At 39.1% G+C, this 19,486-nt stretch overlaps 1 protein-coding gene and 1 non-coding gene across 2 annotated transcripts; one reads left to right on the forward strand and one right to left on the reverse strand.

Moving 5' to 3' along the window:
• The first annotated feature begins 3,435 nt into the window (after positions 1 to 3,435).
• On the forward strand, positions 3,436 to 3,542 carry LOC116132714. The gene has a single exon (XR_004128447.1). It is a non-coding gene; the product is annotated as a small nucleolar RNA R71 (small nucleolar RNA).
• A 12,478-nt stretch (positions 3,543 to 16,020) lies between these two features.
• On the reverse strand, positions 16,021 to 18,648 carry LOC116132375. Its single transcript, XM_031418027.1, has 4 exons — positions 18,193 to 18,648; positions 17,373 to 17,973; positions 16,874 to 16,997; positions 16,021 to 16,777 (listed from the first exon to the last, which is right to left on the reverse strand). The coding sequence occupies exons 1-4, from the start codon at positions 18,646 to 18,648 to the stop codon at positions 16,021 to 16,023; spliced, it is 1,938 nt and encodes a 645-aa protein (XP_031273887.1).
• Between the last annotated feature and the right edge of the window lie 838 nt (positions 18,649 to 19,486).

The following is a 19,486-nucleotide window of genomic DNA, read 5'->3' on the forward strand; positions in this document are numbered from 1 at the left end:
CTCCTCAGTTCCCTTGATTGGTCTCTCAATCCTTGACAAGTGATCTGCCACAACATTTTCCGACCCCTTCTTATCTCGAATTTCCAACTCGAACTCCTGAAGTAGTAAAATCCATCTTATCAGCCGAGGTTTTACTTATTGCTTTGCCAAAAGGTGCCTGAGTGCTGAATGGTCCGTGTAGATGATCACCTTTGCACCTAACAAATATGAATTAAACTTGTCAAAAGCAAAAACTACAGCTAACAATTCTTTTTCAGTGGTGGTGTAATTCAATTGTGCATCAATGAGTGTTTTGCTAGCATACTGAATTACATGCAACACTTTGTTTTTCCTCTGTCCTAAAACTACCCCTAGAGCAAAATCACTAGCATCACACATTAGTTCAAATGGCAGTCCCCAATCGGGAGCTGCAATAATAGGTGCAGATACTAATAATTTTTTAGAGTTAGAAAGGCATGCATGCATTCATCATTAAAGTCAAAAACAACATCTTTATTCAACAAATTGCAAAGGGGTTTAGAAATCTTAGAAAAATCCTTGATGAATCGTCTGTAAAACCCCGCATGCCCCAAGAAACTTTGGACCGCTTTGACATTTGATAGTGGTGGTAGCTTCTCAATCACTTCTGTCTTTACTCGGTCAACTTCTATTCCGTCCTTTGAAATCCTACGCTCAAGTACTATTCCCTCTTGAACCATTAAGTGACACTTCTCCCAATTGAGCACCAAGTTCGTCTCCTTACATTGCTGCAAAACAAGAGAAAGATTAGTTAAACAATTATCAAAAGACGAACCAAAAACTGAGAAGTCATCCATGAAGACTTCTATGAACCGTTCCACCATGTCTCCAAAGATCGACATCATGCATCTCTGAAATGTCGCTGGTGAATTGCATAACCCAAAAGGCATCCTTCGGTAAGCAAAGGTGCTATAGGGGCAGGTGAAGGTCGTCTTCTCTTAATCCTCATGAGCAATGGCAATCTGGTTGTATCCTGAATACCCATCCAGGAAACAGTAATAGGCATGTCCTGCCAACCTCTCCAACATCTGATCAATGAAAGATAGTGGAAAATGATCCTTCCTTGTCGCCTTATTCAATTTTCGGTAATCAATGCACACTCTCCATCCCGTCACCATCCTAGTTGGTATCAACTCATTACTCTCATTCCTTACTACCGTGATACCTCCCTTCTTCGGAACCACTTGTACCGAGCTCACCCATGGACTGTCAAAAATAGGATAAATAATCCCCACATCTAGGAGTTTCACCACTTCCTTTCTCACCACTTCCTTCATCGGAAGGATTCAATCTCCATTGTGGTTGCACCCTAGGCTTAATGTCATCCTCCATAAGTATCTTATGCATACAAAATGATGGCGAAATGCCTCTAATGTCCGAAATAGTCCATCCAATTACTAGTCTATGTTCCCTCAACACCTTAATCAATCGCTCTTCCTCCAATTTACTCAAACCCGAACTAATGATCACCAGGAAGGTTTCTGAGTCTCCAAGATATACATATTTGAGGTGGGAAAGTAAAGGTTTCAATTCAAGCTTTGGAGGTTCTTCATTTTTTTCCTTCTCCTTCTCTTTGTCAAAATCAAACTCCTCAAATTCTACATCTTGACTCTCATCAATCGGTTGAAGTGCTTCTAACATCCTAGCACATTCATTACTAGCTGACTCATCTACCTCCACTATTTTTGATTTGGCTATACATGCTTCTAGAGGTAATTTTAAGGTGTTCTCTTCAATAGCATCCAGAACCAATTTGTCCACCACATCGACACTAAAACATGAATCCGATTCAGACGGAAACTTCATCGCCTCAAAGACATTGAAAGTTACTGTTTCATCTTGAACTCTCAATAGTAACTTTCCTTCCTGCACATCAATAAGTGCTCTCCCTGTGGCCAAGAATGGTCGGCCCAAAATCAGAGGAATTTCCTTATCCTCTTCCATGTCCAACACCACAAAATCTGCTGGAAAAATTATCTTGTCCACCTTCACCAACACATCCTTTATAATCCCCCTCGGGTGTTTTATTGACCTATCCGCTAGTTGCAACGACATGGTCGTTGGCTTCACTTCACCAATTCCCAATCTCCTGAAAATAGGAAAGGGCATCAAATTAATACTAGCTCCTAAATCACACAAAACACGATCAAAAGTAATATCTCCTATAATACAAGGAATAGTAAAACTCCCTAGATCTTTGAGCTTCTGGGGTAACTTCTTCTCGAGAATGGCACTGCATTCCTCCATAAGCATCACTGTTTCCTCATCTTCTAACTTCCTTTTGTTCGATAGGATTTCCTTAAGGAACATCGCATAACTCGGCATCTGCTAAAATGCATCTGCAAAAGGAATGTTAATATGCAATTTTTTAAAAATTTCAATAAACTTTGAAAATTGCTTATCCTGATTCTTTTTCTTCAATCTCTGAGGAAAAGGCACGGGTGGGGTGTGATGTGCCAACTCTGGTGGTATCTTGGGGAATGGCAATTTCTCTTTCTTCTGTTGCCTTTCTTCCTTCAAACCACTGGGTTTCTCTTCAACTACAATCTCTTCATCAACTTCCTCATCAGAATCTTCCTTTCCAGTTTGTTCAACCTCCTTTCCAGCTTGCTCTACCTCTTCCAAAACTTTCCCACTTCTCAAAATTATGGCATTTGCTTACTCACGTGGGTTAATCACCGTGTTGCTTGGTAAAGAAGCATGAGGTCTCTCATTTAGCTTCTCGGCCATTTGGCTCATTTGTACCTCAAGATTCCGAATGAATGCCCCTTGATTTCTAAAATTCATCCTCATCTCATTCATGAAACCCATGGTCTTCTGCATAAATTTTTCAAACATGTCTTCCAACTTTGTCACTCTTCCATCTCCCTGTTGATTATTCACCCCTGGTTGGTTATTTGGCAATGTCCTTTGTTCCAATGATTAATTTGCTGGTTTTGATTGCCCCAAGCCAGATTTGGATGATTTCTCCACCCTGGATTGTATGTGTTAGAGTACGAGTTGTTTGGTTGCCTCTGATTTCTTGCCAAGTAGTTCACTTGCTCCGTTGATGAAGATGACGAAGCAAATGTGTTCCCAACTTGACATTCGCTGCTTACATGGTTTCCTGCACAAAAATCACAAGTTAGTTAAGGTACTTGAATAGAGTTTACCTACATACTTCCCAACTGTTTCTGAAGTGTCGTGAGCTGGGCTGAGATGGCTGTGAAAGCATCAACTTCATGTAGACCCGAAGATTTTCTTGGTATTGCTCTCTCATTTGGTCTTTGATAGTTGTTGCTTGCCAAAACCTCAAGCAACTCATAAGCCTCCTCTAGTGTCTTATTCTGCAAGGCTCCTCTTGAAGCTGCATCAACCATGGTTTGCACATTAGCCATCAGTCCATTATAAAATGTTTGGACTTGAAGCCAAACTGGCAACCCGTGGTGTGGACATTTCCTCATTAACTCCTTGTATCTCTCCCAAGCCTCATACAATGACTCAGACTCATCTTGTAGAAATGATGTGATATCATTTTTTAGTTTTGTTAATTTAGCTGGAGGGAAGAACTTGGTAAGGAACTTTTGTGCTAGATCATTCCAAGTTGTGATAGTTCCTGGTGGTAGTGCCATTAACCACCCCTTTGCTTTATCCCCTAATGAGAATGGGAATAACCTCAACCTAATGGCATCATCTGACACTCCGTTCGATTTGCAGGTATCACAAATTTCCAAGAAATTCGTAATATGCTAGTTCGGATCTTCCTTCAAATCACCATTAAATCTAACCGACTGCTGGATCATCTGGATGATTGCCGGCTTAATCTCAAAGTTGTTGGCTTGTACCGTAGGCCTAGTAATACTCGACCCACTACCATTTACCATGGGAACTGAAAATTCCCTCAGTGTCCTATTTTCTGGTTCTGCCATTTCAACAGCTACTTCCTCTGCTTCAATCACTATGTCCTCTCTTTCTCTTCTCTCTCTGTTAAGTCGTCTGACGGTTCTCTTAACCTCAAGATCAACAGGAACCACTGGTTGACATCTCGCTCTTCGCATAAACTGCACGAAAAGAAATGAAAGGAAGTGAGATCACAAACTAACTAAAAATTAAAAACAAGAATAAATAGATAATGATAAAAACAAAAAATAAAAACTCCAATCTAGCTAACTATAGAAAAACTCAATGTTAACTTAAAACTCAATCCCTGGCAACAGCGCCAAAAACTTGATGCGTGTTTCCTACAACATGCAATATGTAGCAAGTATACTAATCACTTAAGTAATAGAGTGATGAGTGAGTATCACTCCCACGAGGATTGCTAGCTAAGCACTAAGTTTCCTACTGTTCTCAAGTTGGAGCAATCGACTTCTTTTGGATTAATGGGAGCAAATTAAAAATAAAAACTAAAGCTGAAATTACTAACTTAAAAATTTAACTACGAATGCGAGATGAAGAACACGGATAAATTCAATTCAATTAAAATGGGTAAGGTTTTGACTTCATCCAGACTTTATGGGTTAAACCTATGAATTAAACTAAATTCAAATTCATATGCATTGGTTGTAAATCAAACTCTCTAAAGTGTTAAACATACCTTCTCAGGCTATGTTTTCCTACTCTTCTTTATTAACCTTCCGCACCCAACAATTTGAAAGTTAACAAATCAAAGCTCATTAAGCATAAGAATCCTATAATGATTTCATTAATCTTGAATCTATCTCTTGCATCCAATACTACAATGGTGATTACCCAAGAAGCCTAACATGATTCATTTCTCAATCTCATCATGTTCATCACATATAAGCAGTAAAACTCAGAGCAAACACATAATCAAAGCATAATCATATGAAAATAAAACAATCATTCACTTAACCCATTAAAATCCGAATTACAATCAAAACCCTAACCCAAAATGGGTTAGTTCATAGCTAAATCAACACTACAAACAAAAAAAATGAAAATATTAAAGTTCAACATTATGAAAATAAGAGAAAAGACAAGAAATCTCCCCAAATGATGAATCCCCCTGGTTCAAAATCGAATCTTCACCCTTGTTAATCTCTAAATTGCTCCAAAATCAATCTAAGAAAATGTAAAAGCTACTAACCCTACTTCCTGAACCACCCCTTGTTAAAAAGGCTAAGTGTTTCTTTTATACCTTGCCCAAATTCCTAAGAAAAATCCGCAAAAGTAAAACTATGCGTTTTACAAAACTAGAATTTCAGCCGTCATCGCAGCAAAGAAGAAATCTCGCCACAGTGAAGAAAGAAGTAGAAATGATTCGTGACTGGCGCATTTCGCTGCGGCGAAGAACAAATCTTCACCACGGAGAAGTTTCTTGAACAACTTTTGAGATCCGCTTACTTCTGAGTCTAGAATTTCTGATTTTGTCCTTATTTGCTCAAAATGTCCATTTTAACTTGAAACACGAAATGTAAAGAGTTAGGCAACAATTTAGGTCAAAAATGAACTAGAAAGTGCCTAGAATCCGACCTAAAAGTTTAAATAAACTAGTATAATCCTCGGATTATCACTTATGAGCATCAATGGTAGCCCTTCTTAAACTATCCATAGTCATAGTATAAATTTGACCAAGGACACAGATTATACGAAGAGACTACCATCATGTTAACAACCTTATCAAAAGGTAGTGATAGATCTCACATGTCAAGGTTGTGGGCATCAACTTGGTGCAATACATGGGAGTTTGCTTGTGCAAGTAAACAGGAATGACCCATCAGAGGATTCCACACAAGATGGTAAACCCAATATCTATGGAATATATCCTCTTTCGAATGGTTGTGCATGTGGTCCTTCGACTTGAGATCACTAGAGCACCATGTGTAAATATCGATGTAATTTGACACCAACCCAATATCGTCTTTCTAAGGGATTATCAAAACGGTGGTGATTAGTTACATCGAGAGGTACTCTATGGCTATGTTGGATCAACAAAGGATTTATCACTCCTAATTATAGGAGATCTTATCTCGGTGAGATGCTTGGTTAAGAATTACGACCTCGAATCCATGGCCACGGTGGAATCGAGTAGGTGCTCGAATCCAATTTTACATTGTCGTCAGATTCGAGAACCAAATATAGAAGATGTCAAGGTAGCATTGTGAGGTAGACACTATTTTTGTACCTCAAACCTTGATGAGATATAAGATGATGAAATGGATTGAATTGTATCGTAACCATACCGTAGAAAAGGTAAGCCTAAATCATTGATTCTGTACTTATTGGGAAATCATGATGCCTTGCTAGAGGCCAATTTTGGTTGGTGTAAAAAAACACTAATTGGTTGATGCTTAATTAGTTACTGGGACACTACTGGTAAAGTAAAGAGCCTTTAGGTCACACACATAGAAGGTAGTTAAGTGAGAAACAGAAATGCAAGGACAATCTTGTCCTTGGGCCGAAAAGGGTATTTCAGTAGTTTGGGAGTCTAGGGGCATTTTCATCATTATAGGCGAAAAAATGCACTTTGGTAATTTTGCTGAGGCGTTGACGCCATTATCCAATTTATTGGGAGGATTTTTAGCAAAATTGGAATCATATTAATTTTAATTAATATGGAGAATATATATTTTAATTAAATATGTATTAAAACCCATATATTAAATATGATAAATATATATATTTAATTAGAATATGTATTTATATAGGAAATAAATAAATAGGGATATTTATTTAATTAGGATTCATATTTATGGAGAATATCTTTAAGAGATATTCTAATCCTTTATGTCAATGATTGCAATCCAATTCAAATAGGAATTAAAAGGATTGTAATCCAATTCAAATAGGAATTAAGGATTTAAAATCCTTATTGGATTCCCTTTTGGGATTGCCTATATAAAGGGTCATTGGGTTTTGATTTAGTAGGGCAATTCTCATAACTTTTTTTTTTTTTATTTGCAAAACTGAATAGCAAAAATAGTTCTCCCAAAACCCTAGCCGTTGCCAACCCTAGAGAGAAATTCTCTCTCTAATTTCCACCAACTCCCTTAAGCCCTTTGATTAGTCTAGCAATCAATCTTAGGGTGATCCCGAGCCTACTTTCATGTGGATACCATCGAGCTCGATCCTATGTTGGGTCGATAGCGANTTAATAATGGAGTAAATATGTTTGTGTTAATAAAGGAAATCAAATTGCTAGTAAAGTTTGTAAAAGTGTGTATGTTCTAGTAATTATTACTATGGATTTCATAATTTACTCCAAGAAAGGAACTATATTATTTGAATTGTACACTGAACTTATTATAGTTTAGAAATTAAAAAAAAAGAAATGTTTTTAAATTATAGGTTTATTCTTTAAATAGGGTTTTAAAATAAACTTCTTTCCTAGACGTGTGTTTTCTAGGTTCTCAATGGCCAAGGGATACTTAGGAAATACCCAACTAGGGAGGGGTTTTACAAGAAGGGAGAAGACTCAAAAAACGTAACATCAATGGACATGAAATATCGATGCATTGTTGGAGAGTAACACTTATAACCTAGGAGAATACATTTGGAAGACTTGACAAACAATTTATCCTGACCAGGAGAGAAGACTTGGACAAAACATGTGCAATCAAAGACACGAGGAGGAAGTGAGAATATTGGTTGATCAGGGAACATAATAGAATGAGGTACCTTGTTTTGTAGGACAGAAGAAGGCATCTGTTTAATCAAGAAACAAGCAGTTAGCACAACATCTACCCAAAACCGGAAAGGAACCTGATTGTGTAAAAGCAGCATGTGGGCAGTTCCAAGGTGTCTATTTTTACACTTGGCAACCCCATTTTGTTGTGAGGTATAAGCGGAAGATGACTGATGGAGGATTCCCTGGGAGGACATGAATTTAGTAAAGGGGGCAGAAAAGTATTCACGAGCATTATCGCTCCGCAACACACAAATAACAGTATTAAATTGGGTCTTAATTTTAGCACAGAATGATTCAAATATGGAAAACAATTCGGAATGAGTTTTCATTAAAAATAACCAAGTGCAACAAGACTGAAAACCCAAAATAGAAGAAACACGACAAGGACCCCACACATTTGGATGAACTAACTCAAAAGGGGATGCAACCCATTGATTGACACGCTTAGGAAATGAATTACAAGAATGTTTTCCAAGCTAACATGACTCACAACTTAAAGAAGACAAATTAGATAGACCTGGAATCATCTTCTGAAGCTTCAATAAACTGGGATGACACAAATGATTATGAAGGAGAACTAGAGATTCATAAATAGTGCATGCTATAGGGACAAAAGGTAAATTGAAATAATAGAGACCTTGTGACTCATATCCTACGCCAATCATCTGTGCCGTGTCTCGGTCCTGTATAACAACAAAATCATGATCAAAAGTGATAGAGCAATTTAAAAATTGTGTAAGTTTACTGATAGACATAAGATTAAAAGACAATTGGGAATATAAAGGACAGATTCTAAAGCCAAGGAGGGAAGTGGATGTGTACGGCCCACTGTTTTAACAATTCTTTTGGAACCATTAGCTAAAGTAACAGAAAGCAATGATGTAGCATTAGTGAGATGAGAAAGCAAACAAGGGTTACCGAAAATATGCTCAGAGGCACCAGAATCAAGTAACCAAGGCCCTATAAGGGAAGACTGAGTAAGGCATGTAACTGAATTACCTGAGTGAGCTATGGAAGCAATAGATAAGGAAGACTTCTTATGTGCTTGATGCTTGAGGTATTCTTCATAACTAGTACTAGTAAGAGTCAAGGATGGCTGAATGTGTCCTTTATATGATTCTGAATGAAGATCAAAGTGATTAACCTAAACAACATTAGCGACCTGAGTAGAGCGGCCACACAATTTGTAGCATTTTCCCTAGTATGCCCCCACCAATTACAGTAACTACACTTGGGTCGACCTCCCTTGCCACCACAGTCTCCCTGGTCTCTTTTATAAGTATTTTGAGATTGAGAAGCTAGAACTAAAGAGTAAACAAAGGGAGAGCCTATCACAACACTAGGAGAGGTGACACGAAGTAATCGAGCGAACACTTCATGAAGAGAATGTACAGTAGCACTAGCCAAAATCTAATCTTGTACTGGATTGAGATCAGGGCTGATAGCAGTAAGGGTTAGAACCATGAAAAACTTACCTTGTTATGCCAGATCTTTTACTGTAGACTTACCTGTAGGTAGCAATAAGTTAAATTCTGTTTTAAGAGAGGCCATCCTACCAAGGAATTCTAAGATGCTCAAATCTTGTAGTTTCATATTAACAACGTTTGACACAACAGAATATAGTCGCTAGATGTCACTAGTATAAAGCAATCTGACCTGACTTCATACCTCAACACAGGTTTTGTAAGGTTTATAAATAAAATGAAGTTGAGGGTCAATTGTTTGCTATAACATACTACATAACAAAGCATCATTTGTAGCCCAAGTAGAATTATCTGTTTTTACATCTGTAGCCTTAGTGGTCAAATGATCCTCTAGCCCTTGTCCCATACAAGCATACACCACAATTCAATAGAGGCAACCCATGAGGTATAATTAGCACTCCCTATTAATTTATTAGTTGTGATTGGAGGGAGAGATAAAAAAGAGAAAGAACCTGATTTAGAGCTAGATCCGTCAAAAGATGTCATCATGAGATAGAGTAAGTGGATCTAAACAGGGAAAAAACTAAGTGATGAATAGTAATGATGATAGTGACAGAATAGTAACATCAAACTGCGTCTGATGGCAATGGAACTTTAGCAATTTTACTGGCTTGCATCGTCTGAGTTCATTAGTGTTGGTGGTGCATGAGATGTCACACTTACCAGAGATGGAGATAAAAGGAGAAGCTGTCACAAAAAAGATCAACGCATGGAGGCACGTGCAACAATGAATGGTGACATGTTTCTAGGGTTTTGTTGATGAGAGAGAGAGACGAGCAGACTAGTGTTGTCAGAGTTTGATTCGACACCAGAAGGAGGACTGTCTGAGCTTCGCTGGGAAACACGTCACCAACAATGAGTTGCTCAACACTACAATCATAATGTCTCAGTCCAAACATTCAAAGTTGGTGACTGCGTCCTTCGCAAAGTCTTCTAAAACACCAAAGAGATCAATGCTGGCAAACTTGGGCCTACCTGGGATCCTTCCTATAAGATCACCAAGTTCGTGGGAAAAGGAGCTTATAAGCCGCAATCCCCCAAAAGCAAGGACATCAATAACAGCTAGAGCGCCATTCACCTCAAGCACTATCACTTCTAATAGGTGCTTGACTCATCCTTAAAAGTAATTTGTAAAGGGGGACAAGTGTGCCTGTCCACTTTCCCTTCACCTTCAGTCGGCTTAGCTCGACTCTGCCTCAAGGCACTTATGTTTATTCTCCATTCAATAAAAGTATTATTCAACGTATATACCTAGTCTCCACACAAATTCACAAATGCCCCAAGGGCTACAAGGTTCAAACCCTTCACACATCAATAATGAATTGTATCACACATCCAAGATCACAAACACCCCTAGGGCTATAAGGGTCAAGCCCTTCACACATCAATAATGAGCTATCTTATTCATCCAAAGAAAAAATAAAGACACATCGGCAAAATACATTAATGTCATAAAAAGCCATAAAATTGGCTAAGTTTGAATACAAAGTATGAAGGCATCATACGCCTCAAAAGTACAAGTCAGAAATAAAACAAGCACAAAATGAAGTATCAAGGAGCAACACGCTCCGAATCATCACAAGCCAACTCATCCCCAACCGACACATCCTCATCTTTGGCCTCTCCATGAACAATCTCCTCACCAGTTGGCTCAATGAGAGCACCCTTGAGATCTCCTTGGCTCGGCCTTGTAGGAATCGTGTCATGGCAAGCGGAATAATAAAAATTTCCTTGCCATGGCGGGATCCCCTTACCCAAGATCACAACCCTATAAATTAATCCACAATATATATATATATTGTGGATTAATTTATAGGGTTGTGATCTTGGGTAAGGGGATCCCGCCATGGCAAGGAAATTTTTATTATTCCGCTTGCCATGACACGATTCCTACAAGGCCGAGCCAAGGAGATCTCAAGGGTGCTCTCATTGAGCCAACTGGTGAGGAGATTGTTCATGGAGAGGCCAAAGATGAGGATGTGTCGGTTGGGGATGAGTTGGCTTGTGATGATTCGGAGCGTGTTGCTCCTTGATACTTCATTTTGTGCTTGTTTTATTTCTGACTTGTACTTTTGAGGCGTATGATGCCTTCATACTTTGTATTCAAACTTAGCCAATTTTATGGCTTTTTATGACATTAATGTATTTTGCCGATGTGTCTTTATTTTTTCTTTGGATGAATAAGATAGCTCATTATTGATGTGTGAAGGGCTTGACCCTTATAGCCCTAGGGGTGTTTGTGATCTTGGATGTGTGATACAATTCATTATTGATGTGTGAAGGGTTTGAACCTTGTAGCCCTTGGGGCATTTGTGAATTTGTGTGGAGACTAGGTATATACGTTGAATAATACTTTTATTGAATGGAGAATAAACATAAGTGCCTTGAGGCAGAGTCGAGCTAAGCCGACTGAAGGTGAAGGGAAAGTGGACAGGCACACTTGTCCCCCTTTACAAATTACTTTTAAGGATGAGTCAAGCACCTATTAGAAGTGATAGTGCTTGAGGTGAATGGCGCTCTAGCTGTTATTGATGTCCTTGCTTTTGGGGGATTGCGGCTTATAAGCTCCTTTTCCCACGAACTTGGTGATCTTATAGGAAGGATCCCAGGTAGGCCCAAGTTTGCCAGCATTGATCTCTTTGGTGTTTTAGAAGACTTTGCGAAGGACGCAGTCACCAACTTTGAATGTTTGGACTGAGACATTATGATTGTAGTGTTGAGCAACTCATTGTTGGTGACGTGTTTCCCAGCGAAGCTCAGACAGTCCTCCTTCTGGTGTCGAATCAAACTCTGACAACACTAGTCTGCTCGTCTCTCTCTCTCATCAACAAAACCCTAGAAACATGTCACCATTCATTGTTGCACGTGCCTCCATGCGTTGATCTTTTTTGTGACAGCTTCTCCTTTTATCTCCATCTCTGGTAAGTGTGACATCTCATGCACCACCAACACTAATGAACTCAGACGATGCAAGCCAGTAAAATTGCTAAAGTTCCATTGCCATCAGACGCAGTTTGATGTTACTATTCTGTCACTATCATCATTACTATTCATCACTTAGTTTTTTCCCTGTTTAGATCCACTTACTCTATCTCATGATGACATCTTTTGACGGATCTAGCTCTAAATCAGGTTCTTTCTCTTTTTTATCTCTCCCTCCAATCACAACTAATAAATTAATAGGGAGTGCTAATTATACCTCATGGGTTGCCTCTATTGAATTGTGGTGTATGCTTGTATGGGACAAGGGCTAGAGGATCATTTGACCACTAAGGCTACAGATGTAAAAACAGATAATTCTACTTGGGCTACAAATGATGCTTTGTTATGTAGTATGTTATAGCAAACAATTGACCCTCAACTTCATTTTATTTATAAACCTTACAAAACCTGTGTTGAGGTATGAAGTCAGGTCAGATTGCTTTATACTAGTGACATCTAGCGACTATATTCTGTTGTGTCAAACGTTGTTAATATGAAACTACAAGATTTGAGCATCTTAGAATTCCTTGGTAGGATGGCCTCTCTTAAAACAGAATTTAACTTATTGCTACCTACAGGTAAGTCTACAGTAAAAGATCTGGCATAACAAGGTAAGTTTTTCATGGTTCTAACCCTTACTGCTATCAGCCCTGATCTCAATCCAGTACAAGATTAGATTTTGGCTAGTGCTACTGTACATTCTCTTCATGAAGTGTTCGCTCGATTACTTCGTGTCACCTCTCCTAGTGTTGTGATAGGCTCTCCCTTTGTTTACTCTTTAGTTCTAGCTTCTCAATCTCAAAATACTTATAAAAGAGACCAGGGAGACTGTGGTGGCAAGGGAGGTCGACCCAAGTGTAGTTACTGTAATTGGTGGGGGCATACTAGGGAAAATGCTACAAATTGTGTGGCCGCTCTACTCAGGTCGCTAATGTTGTTTAGGTTAATCACTTTGATCTTCATTCAGAATCATATAAAGGACACATTCAGCCATCCTTGACTCTTACTAGTACTAGTTATGAAGAATACCTCAAGCATCAAGCACATAAGAAGTCTTCCTTATCTATTGCTTCCATAGCTCACTCAGGTAATTCAGTTACATGCCTTACTCAGTCTTCCCTTATAGGGCCTTGGTTACTTGATTCTGGTGCCTCTGAGCATATTTTCGGTAACCCTTGTTTGCTTTCTCATCTCACTAATGCTACATCATTGCTTTCTGTTACTTTAGCTAATGGTTCCAAAAGAATTGTTAAAACAGTGGGCCGTACACATCCACTTCCCTCCTTGGCTTTAGAATCTGTCCTTTATATTCCCAATTGTCTTTTAATCTTATGTCTATCAGTAAACTTACACAATTTTTAAATTGCTCTATCACTTTTGATCATGATTTTGTTGTTATACAGGACCGAGACACGGCACAGATGATTGGCGTAGGATATGAGTCACAAGGTCTCTATTATTTCAATTTACCTTTTGTCCCTATAGCATGCACTATTTATGAATCTCTAGTTCTCCTTCATAATCATTTGTGTCATCCCAGTTTATTGAAGCTTCAGAAGATGATTCCAGGTCTATCTAATTTGTCTTCTTTAAGTTGTGAGTCATGTTAGCTTGGAAAACATTCTTGTAATTCATTTCCTAAGCGTGTCAATCAATGGGTTGCATCCCCTTTTGAGTTAGTTCATCCAAATGTGTGGGGTCCTTGTCGTGTTTCTTCTATTTTGGGTTTTCAGTCTTGTTGCACTTGGTTATTTTTAATGAAAACTCATTCCGAATTGTTTTCCATATTTGAATCATTCTGTGCTAAAATTAAGACCCAATTTAATACTGTTATTTGTGTGTTGCGGAGCGATAATGCTCGTGAATACTTTTCTGCCCCCTTTACTAAATTCATGTCCTCCCAGGGAATCCTCCATCAGTCATCTTCCGCTTATACCTCACAACAAAATGGGGTTGCCAAGTGTAAAAATAGACACCTTGGAACTGCCCACATGCTGCTTTTACACAATCAGGTTCCTTTCCGGTTTTGGGTAGATGTTGTGCTAACTGCTTGTTTCTTGATTAAACAGATGCCTTCTTCTGTCCTACAAAACAAGGTACCTCATTCTATTATGTTCCCTGATCAACCAATATTCTCACTTCCTCCTCGTGTCTTTGATTGCACATGTTTTGTCCAAGTCTTCTCTCCTGGTCAGGATAAATTGTTTGTCAAGTCTTCCAAATGTATTCTCCTAGGTTATAAGTGTTACTCTCCAACAATGCATCGATATTTCATGTCCATTGATGTTACGTTTTTTGAGTCTTCTCCCTTCTTGTAAAACCCCTCCCTAGTTGGGTATTTCCTAAGTATCCCTTGGCCATTGAGAACCTAGAAAACACACGTCTAGGAAAGAAGTTTATTTTAAAACCCTATTTAAAGAATAAACCTATAATTTAAAAACATTTCTTTTTTTTTAATTTCTAAACTATAATAAGTTCAGTGTACAATTCAAATAATATAGTTCCTTTCTTGGAGTAAATTATGAAATCCATAGTAATAATTACTAGAACATACACACTTTTACAAACTTTACTAGCAATTTGATTTCCTTTATTAACACAAACATATTTACTCCATTATTAAACATGGACATATTTACTACATTATGAAATATGAACATAATTACTTAACTAAATACTAGGAAAACCATTCAATAATCATCTTTAAAACATCCCTTCATGCTCATAGCATCCCTTGGAATCCTCTCCCAGCTTTATGCCTTAATCCTTACATGCAAAACATATAAACATCGTGGGATGAGCGCTAATCGCTCAGTAATGGGATATGGCTATTCTAACTTTCATGGATTTCTTAAAACTACAAAACGTTTTTAAATTCACAACATATTATTCATTGTCAATGTCATAAATCATAGTCATGATATTCACATTGACTTTCTTATACATATAAGTCACGGTATATTTAAAACATCCTAAAACACTAAACATATATGGCTCATGCAACATTCACAAACATGACATGCCTAGTTCTTTTATCTAGGTATTTGACATTTCTTTTTTTTTTTTTTTTTTTTTTGGGATAAGGTAAGTATGAATAAAAGACCAAAAATATACAAATACGAGGGGCATACCCCAAGAGGATGACTGATAACTCTCAGTCAAGAACCCCTGGGAAAACCCACAAAGTCACGAACAGCATAAAGAGAGCACGCAAGCTCCCCACAAAGCAATAAGAATCCATAAATAAAAAAGCCACAAACCGGCATAAAAGAGCGCGCAGGCTCACCACAAACATAAAGCCACAAGCCGGCACAAAAGAGCGTGCAGGCTCCTTACAAAGCTAATCAGGAAGATGCCATATCACACGGAGCTGAGTCGAGATCTCGTACTTAGGTGCTGAGTCGAGATCTCGTACTTAGGTGCTAGACCCAAAATCTTGGCCCGAACTAGATCACAAATAGCTAAGACAATATCTCTGCGAGAGCTACAATGCTGACAAAACACGCGATTATTCCGTTCAAACCATAGGAAATAAACTGTGGCTGAAAGGACCAACCAGGAAAGAAGGTGGCTGAAGTCACCTTTTCGTCGAAGATGCAAGCTAGCCCACTAGAGCAGAGGGAGCCAGGAGAAAGTAGGCCATGTAGAAAGCGTCTTGGTAGTGACCTCCCGCCAAACATCACTAGAAAGGTCACAGCAGAAAAACAAATGATCATGGGTCTCTGTAGCTGATCTGCACAAAACACACCGGGAGGACATAATGACACCATGAGAGCTGAGCCAGTCCATGGTGTGAAGCCGACCAAGAGAAGCGAGCCAGAGAATGAAAGAGTGACGTGGAATATGCCCGGGAAACCACAAGAGATGATGAATCGAGTTCACATCTCGTTTGTCTCGCAACACATTCTAGGCTGAATCAATAAAGAAACGTCTAGATGGATGGCCCTTCCACACAAGATGGTCAGGATGACTCGCTGAAGGCTGCACTGTAATAGAGTCCCAGATATGCTGAAGGTCTGCACTGCCCGAGGGAAAGTCCCACAAACCATCCTGGATAATGTCTGAAACCCGAGCATCCCATGGCAAACCAGTGGAAGTCAATGTTCTAAAAGGGAGCAAGTCACACAGAGGACCATGCGGAAACCAGTGATCTCGCCATAACATGGTGTCCCTACCATCTCCAATACAAGTCACAATAAGACCCCGACACCAAACCCTGCTAAGTAAAATCTTCCTCCAAGCCCATGAAGCCCCAGAAGTAACTCGGATATGCCAAAAGGACCGACCATGGAGGAGAACCAAACGGGCCCAAGAAGACCATGTAGAAGATCTATCAGTAAGTAGCCTCCAAACGTGTTTAAGAATAGCCGCCCTATTCCAATCTTGGATCCTCTGAATCCCCAGGCCACCCTCCGTTAATGGATAGCAAACAGAAGACCATGCAACCTTAGCACCAGAAGGGGACAAAGAAGTACCCTTCCAAAGAAACGAGGCCAAAATACTCTCAATCCGTCTAATTGTAGCTACCGGCAAAAGAAACATAGAGGACCAATAAACCTGTATGGAGAAAAGTACCGACTTTATCAACTGTAGTCGGCCGGCATAGGTCAAAGATGCCGACGTCAATAGCCTAATCTGAGAAAGAATTCTCTCCAACAGAGGCCTACAATCAGAATGTCGAAGGCGGGTAGAGATTAGAGGAACCCCTAGATATCTTATCGGTAACTAGCCCAACTGGAAACCCATGATAGACTGTAACCTAATCTGCTCCTCATCCGTAACTCCAGAAAGAAACAACTGGCTCTTCTCTGCATTAGTCACTAATCCAGAAACCTTAGCAAAATAATCCAAGACCGATTTGATCAAGCTAACAGAGGAAGCATCTGCTCTACAAAACACCATCAAATCATTTGCAAAACACAAATGAGTAATAGCTGCCCGCCCACAACTCCAATGATAATGAAAACTAGGCCTGTGAGAGGTTTCTCAAAAAATACCAGCTAACCCCTCCATAGCCAAAACAAAAAGGTAAGGATAAAGAGGGTCCCCCTGCCGCACACCCCGGGAGGACCTAAAAAAACCGTGAAGCTCTCCGTTCAGGGCAATAGAGAAATACGGTGTAGAGATACATGTCATGATCCACCTCACCATACGCTCAGGAAAACCCACAGTACGTAATCCCAAAAGGATGAAATCCCAACTCACAATGTCAAAAGCTTTCCGAATATCAACTTTAAGGGCACATCTAGGTTAAGTACCCCCAAGATGATAATTCTTCATAAGCTCCTGAGTCTGTAGAATATTATCAGAAATCCTTTGACCCTTGACAAAAGCTGACTGGGAAACCCCAATAATATCCGGAAGCACTACTTTAAACCGATTCACAATCACCTTAGAAATGCACTTGTAAAGTACATTACAACAAGATATCGGCCTAAATTTTTTCATACTACTCGTGCTCTCCACCTTAGGAACCAAAGCAATCCTGGTGGCATTAACACATCTTAGCATTTCATTAGTAGCAAAAAAATGTCTCACTGCATCTCTGAAATCTGTACCAATAATATCCCATGCCCGCTTAAAAAACAAAGATGTGAATCCATCCGGGCCCGGGGCTTTATCATCCGGGATAGAGAATAAAGCAATCCTAATCTCATCATCAGTGATAGGAGCAGTCAATGGACAAATCATATCAGGATAAATGTGGCTAGAAAAATACCTGGAAGCCTCTGTAATTTGAGGTTGACTAGGGGTAGTAAGAAGATCCTGAAAAAAACCCACCGCCAAACGCCCTAAACCCTGACTGTCACTAATATGAGTACCATTCCCATCAATCAAATCGTGGATGCAGTTTCGAACCTGCCTATGGATCAATGACTTATGAAATAACTTAGTATTCTGATCCCCTAAGTGCAGCCACTGAACACGAGACCGCTGCTTAAAGAAAGCCTCCTCATCTCGACAAAGACTGAAATACTGGTTGGCAAGGTTCCTCTCCTCAGAGACATACTCAGTAGAAAAAGGGTCCCGATCCAAATTTCACTGGGCTGTTGCCCACCGAGCTCGAGCCTCAATTACCCTGTTGGAGATATGACTGGAAACCCTAATATGTAAAGCTTTTAGCTTCCGTTTCACTAACCCCAATTTCTGTGTAAGACGGAACATAGGATTGCCTACAATAGGCTCGTCCCAAACTGCCTGAACAATATCCCTAAAATTTGCATGATCAGCCCAAAAATTTAGAAATTTAAAAGGGGATGGTACCTTGCCACGGCGGGGACCAAACAGGATGACAATAGAGCTATGATCTGAAACATCTCGAGGTCGGAACTCTGAAACTGTGCTTGGGGGATCAAGGAACCAAGAAAGTGATGCAAAGACCCAATCGAGCTTCCGTAAAATAATCCCATCGCCCTGTTGACCGTTATGCCAAGTATACCGAAGCCCAGTAAAAGGAACCCCAATCAACTTAGCATCATGGATACATTGGCCAATTTCGTTTATCGTTACGAATATTTTCTTAATATTTCTCATTTTCTTAATTTGCTTAAAATTTCATGATACATAAGGAATTTCACTATGTGTCTTTTACCATTCTTGTTCATGTTAGACCATAGGATTTATTTAGTACCTTAACTAAATTTCCAAAGAAATTTGGAATTTTTATTTAGAAGGTGGATGCCGCATTCTTTTGCATGCCCATTATTCAATTATCATTCAAGCATTTCCCAAACACAAACCAAGTCATAAAAGTCACATAAAACCCTCCTTTTCACATTCAAACAAGTGCCAACCATCGTCCAATCTTACAATATCCTCCTCCTTTTCCAACACAAACCTCAACCAACACCAATTCACACAATACATAAACAAACCTTAACTTTATACATCAAATTAACATAACAAAAATTAAGGTTTACTAGCCCTAGGTGGTTTTCCCCATATCTTGGCAATCAAAACTCAAAAGAAACACTCCTCCTTGGCTCCAAATAAACACCTTCACCTATAACAAGCATTAACACTCATGAAATTGCTTTAATACATTCAAACTCATCAAGCTAGGGTTTTAGGGATTACCTTAACCCTTCAAATTGAATCTCCTTAAGGTATATCTTGATCTCCTTCAAGAAATTGCTTGGAACCCTAAGAAAATTTGAGAAGAAAATGCTTGGATTAGTGGCTTTTATGGTGGATTTGAGAGAGGAAGAAAAAGATGATGCATTTGGGGTGTACAAGGCCGATTCTTCTCTCTTAAAACCTTGTAGATATTTATTTTATTACTACTCTATTGTGATTGGCCATTAAAGGTTAGATATAAGGGTCATTTGGCATAAATTTTTCATATAAGGGCGTTTTGGTCATTTCTACCACA

The sequence above is a fragment of the Pistacia vera genome, unplaced genomic scaffold (genome assembly GCF_008641045.1).
Source record: "Pistacia vera cultivar Batoury unplaced genomic scaffold, PisVer_v2 Contig1072, whole genome shotgun sequence".
Lineage (NCBI taxonomy): Eukaryota > Viridiplantae > Streptophyta > Magnoliopsida > Sapindales > Anacardiaceae > Pistacia > Pistacia vera.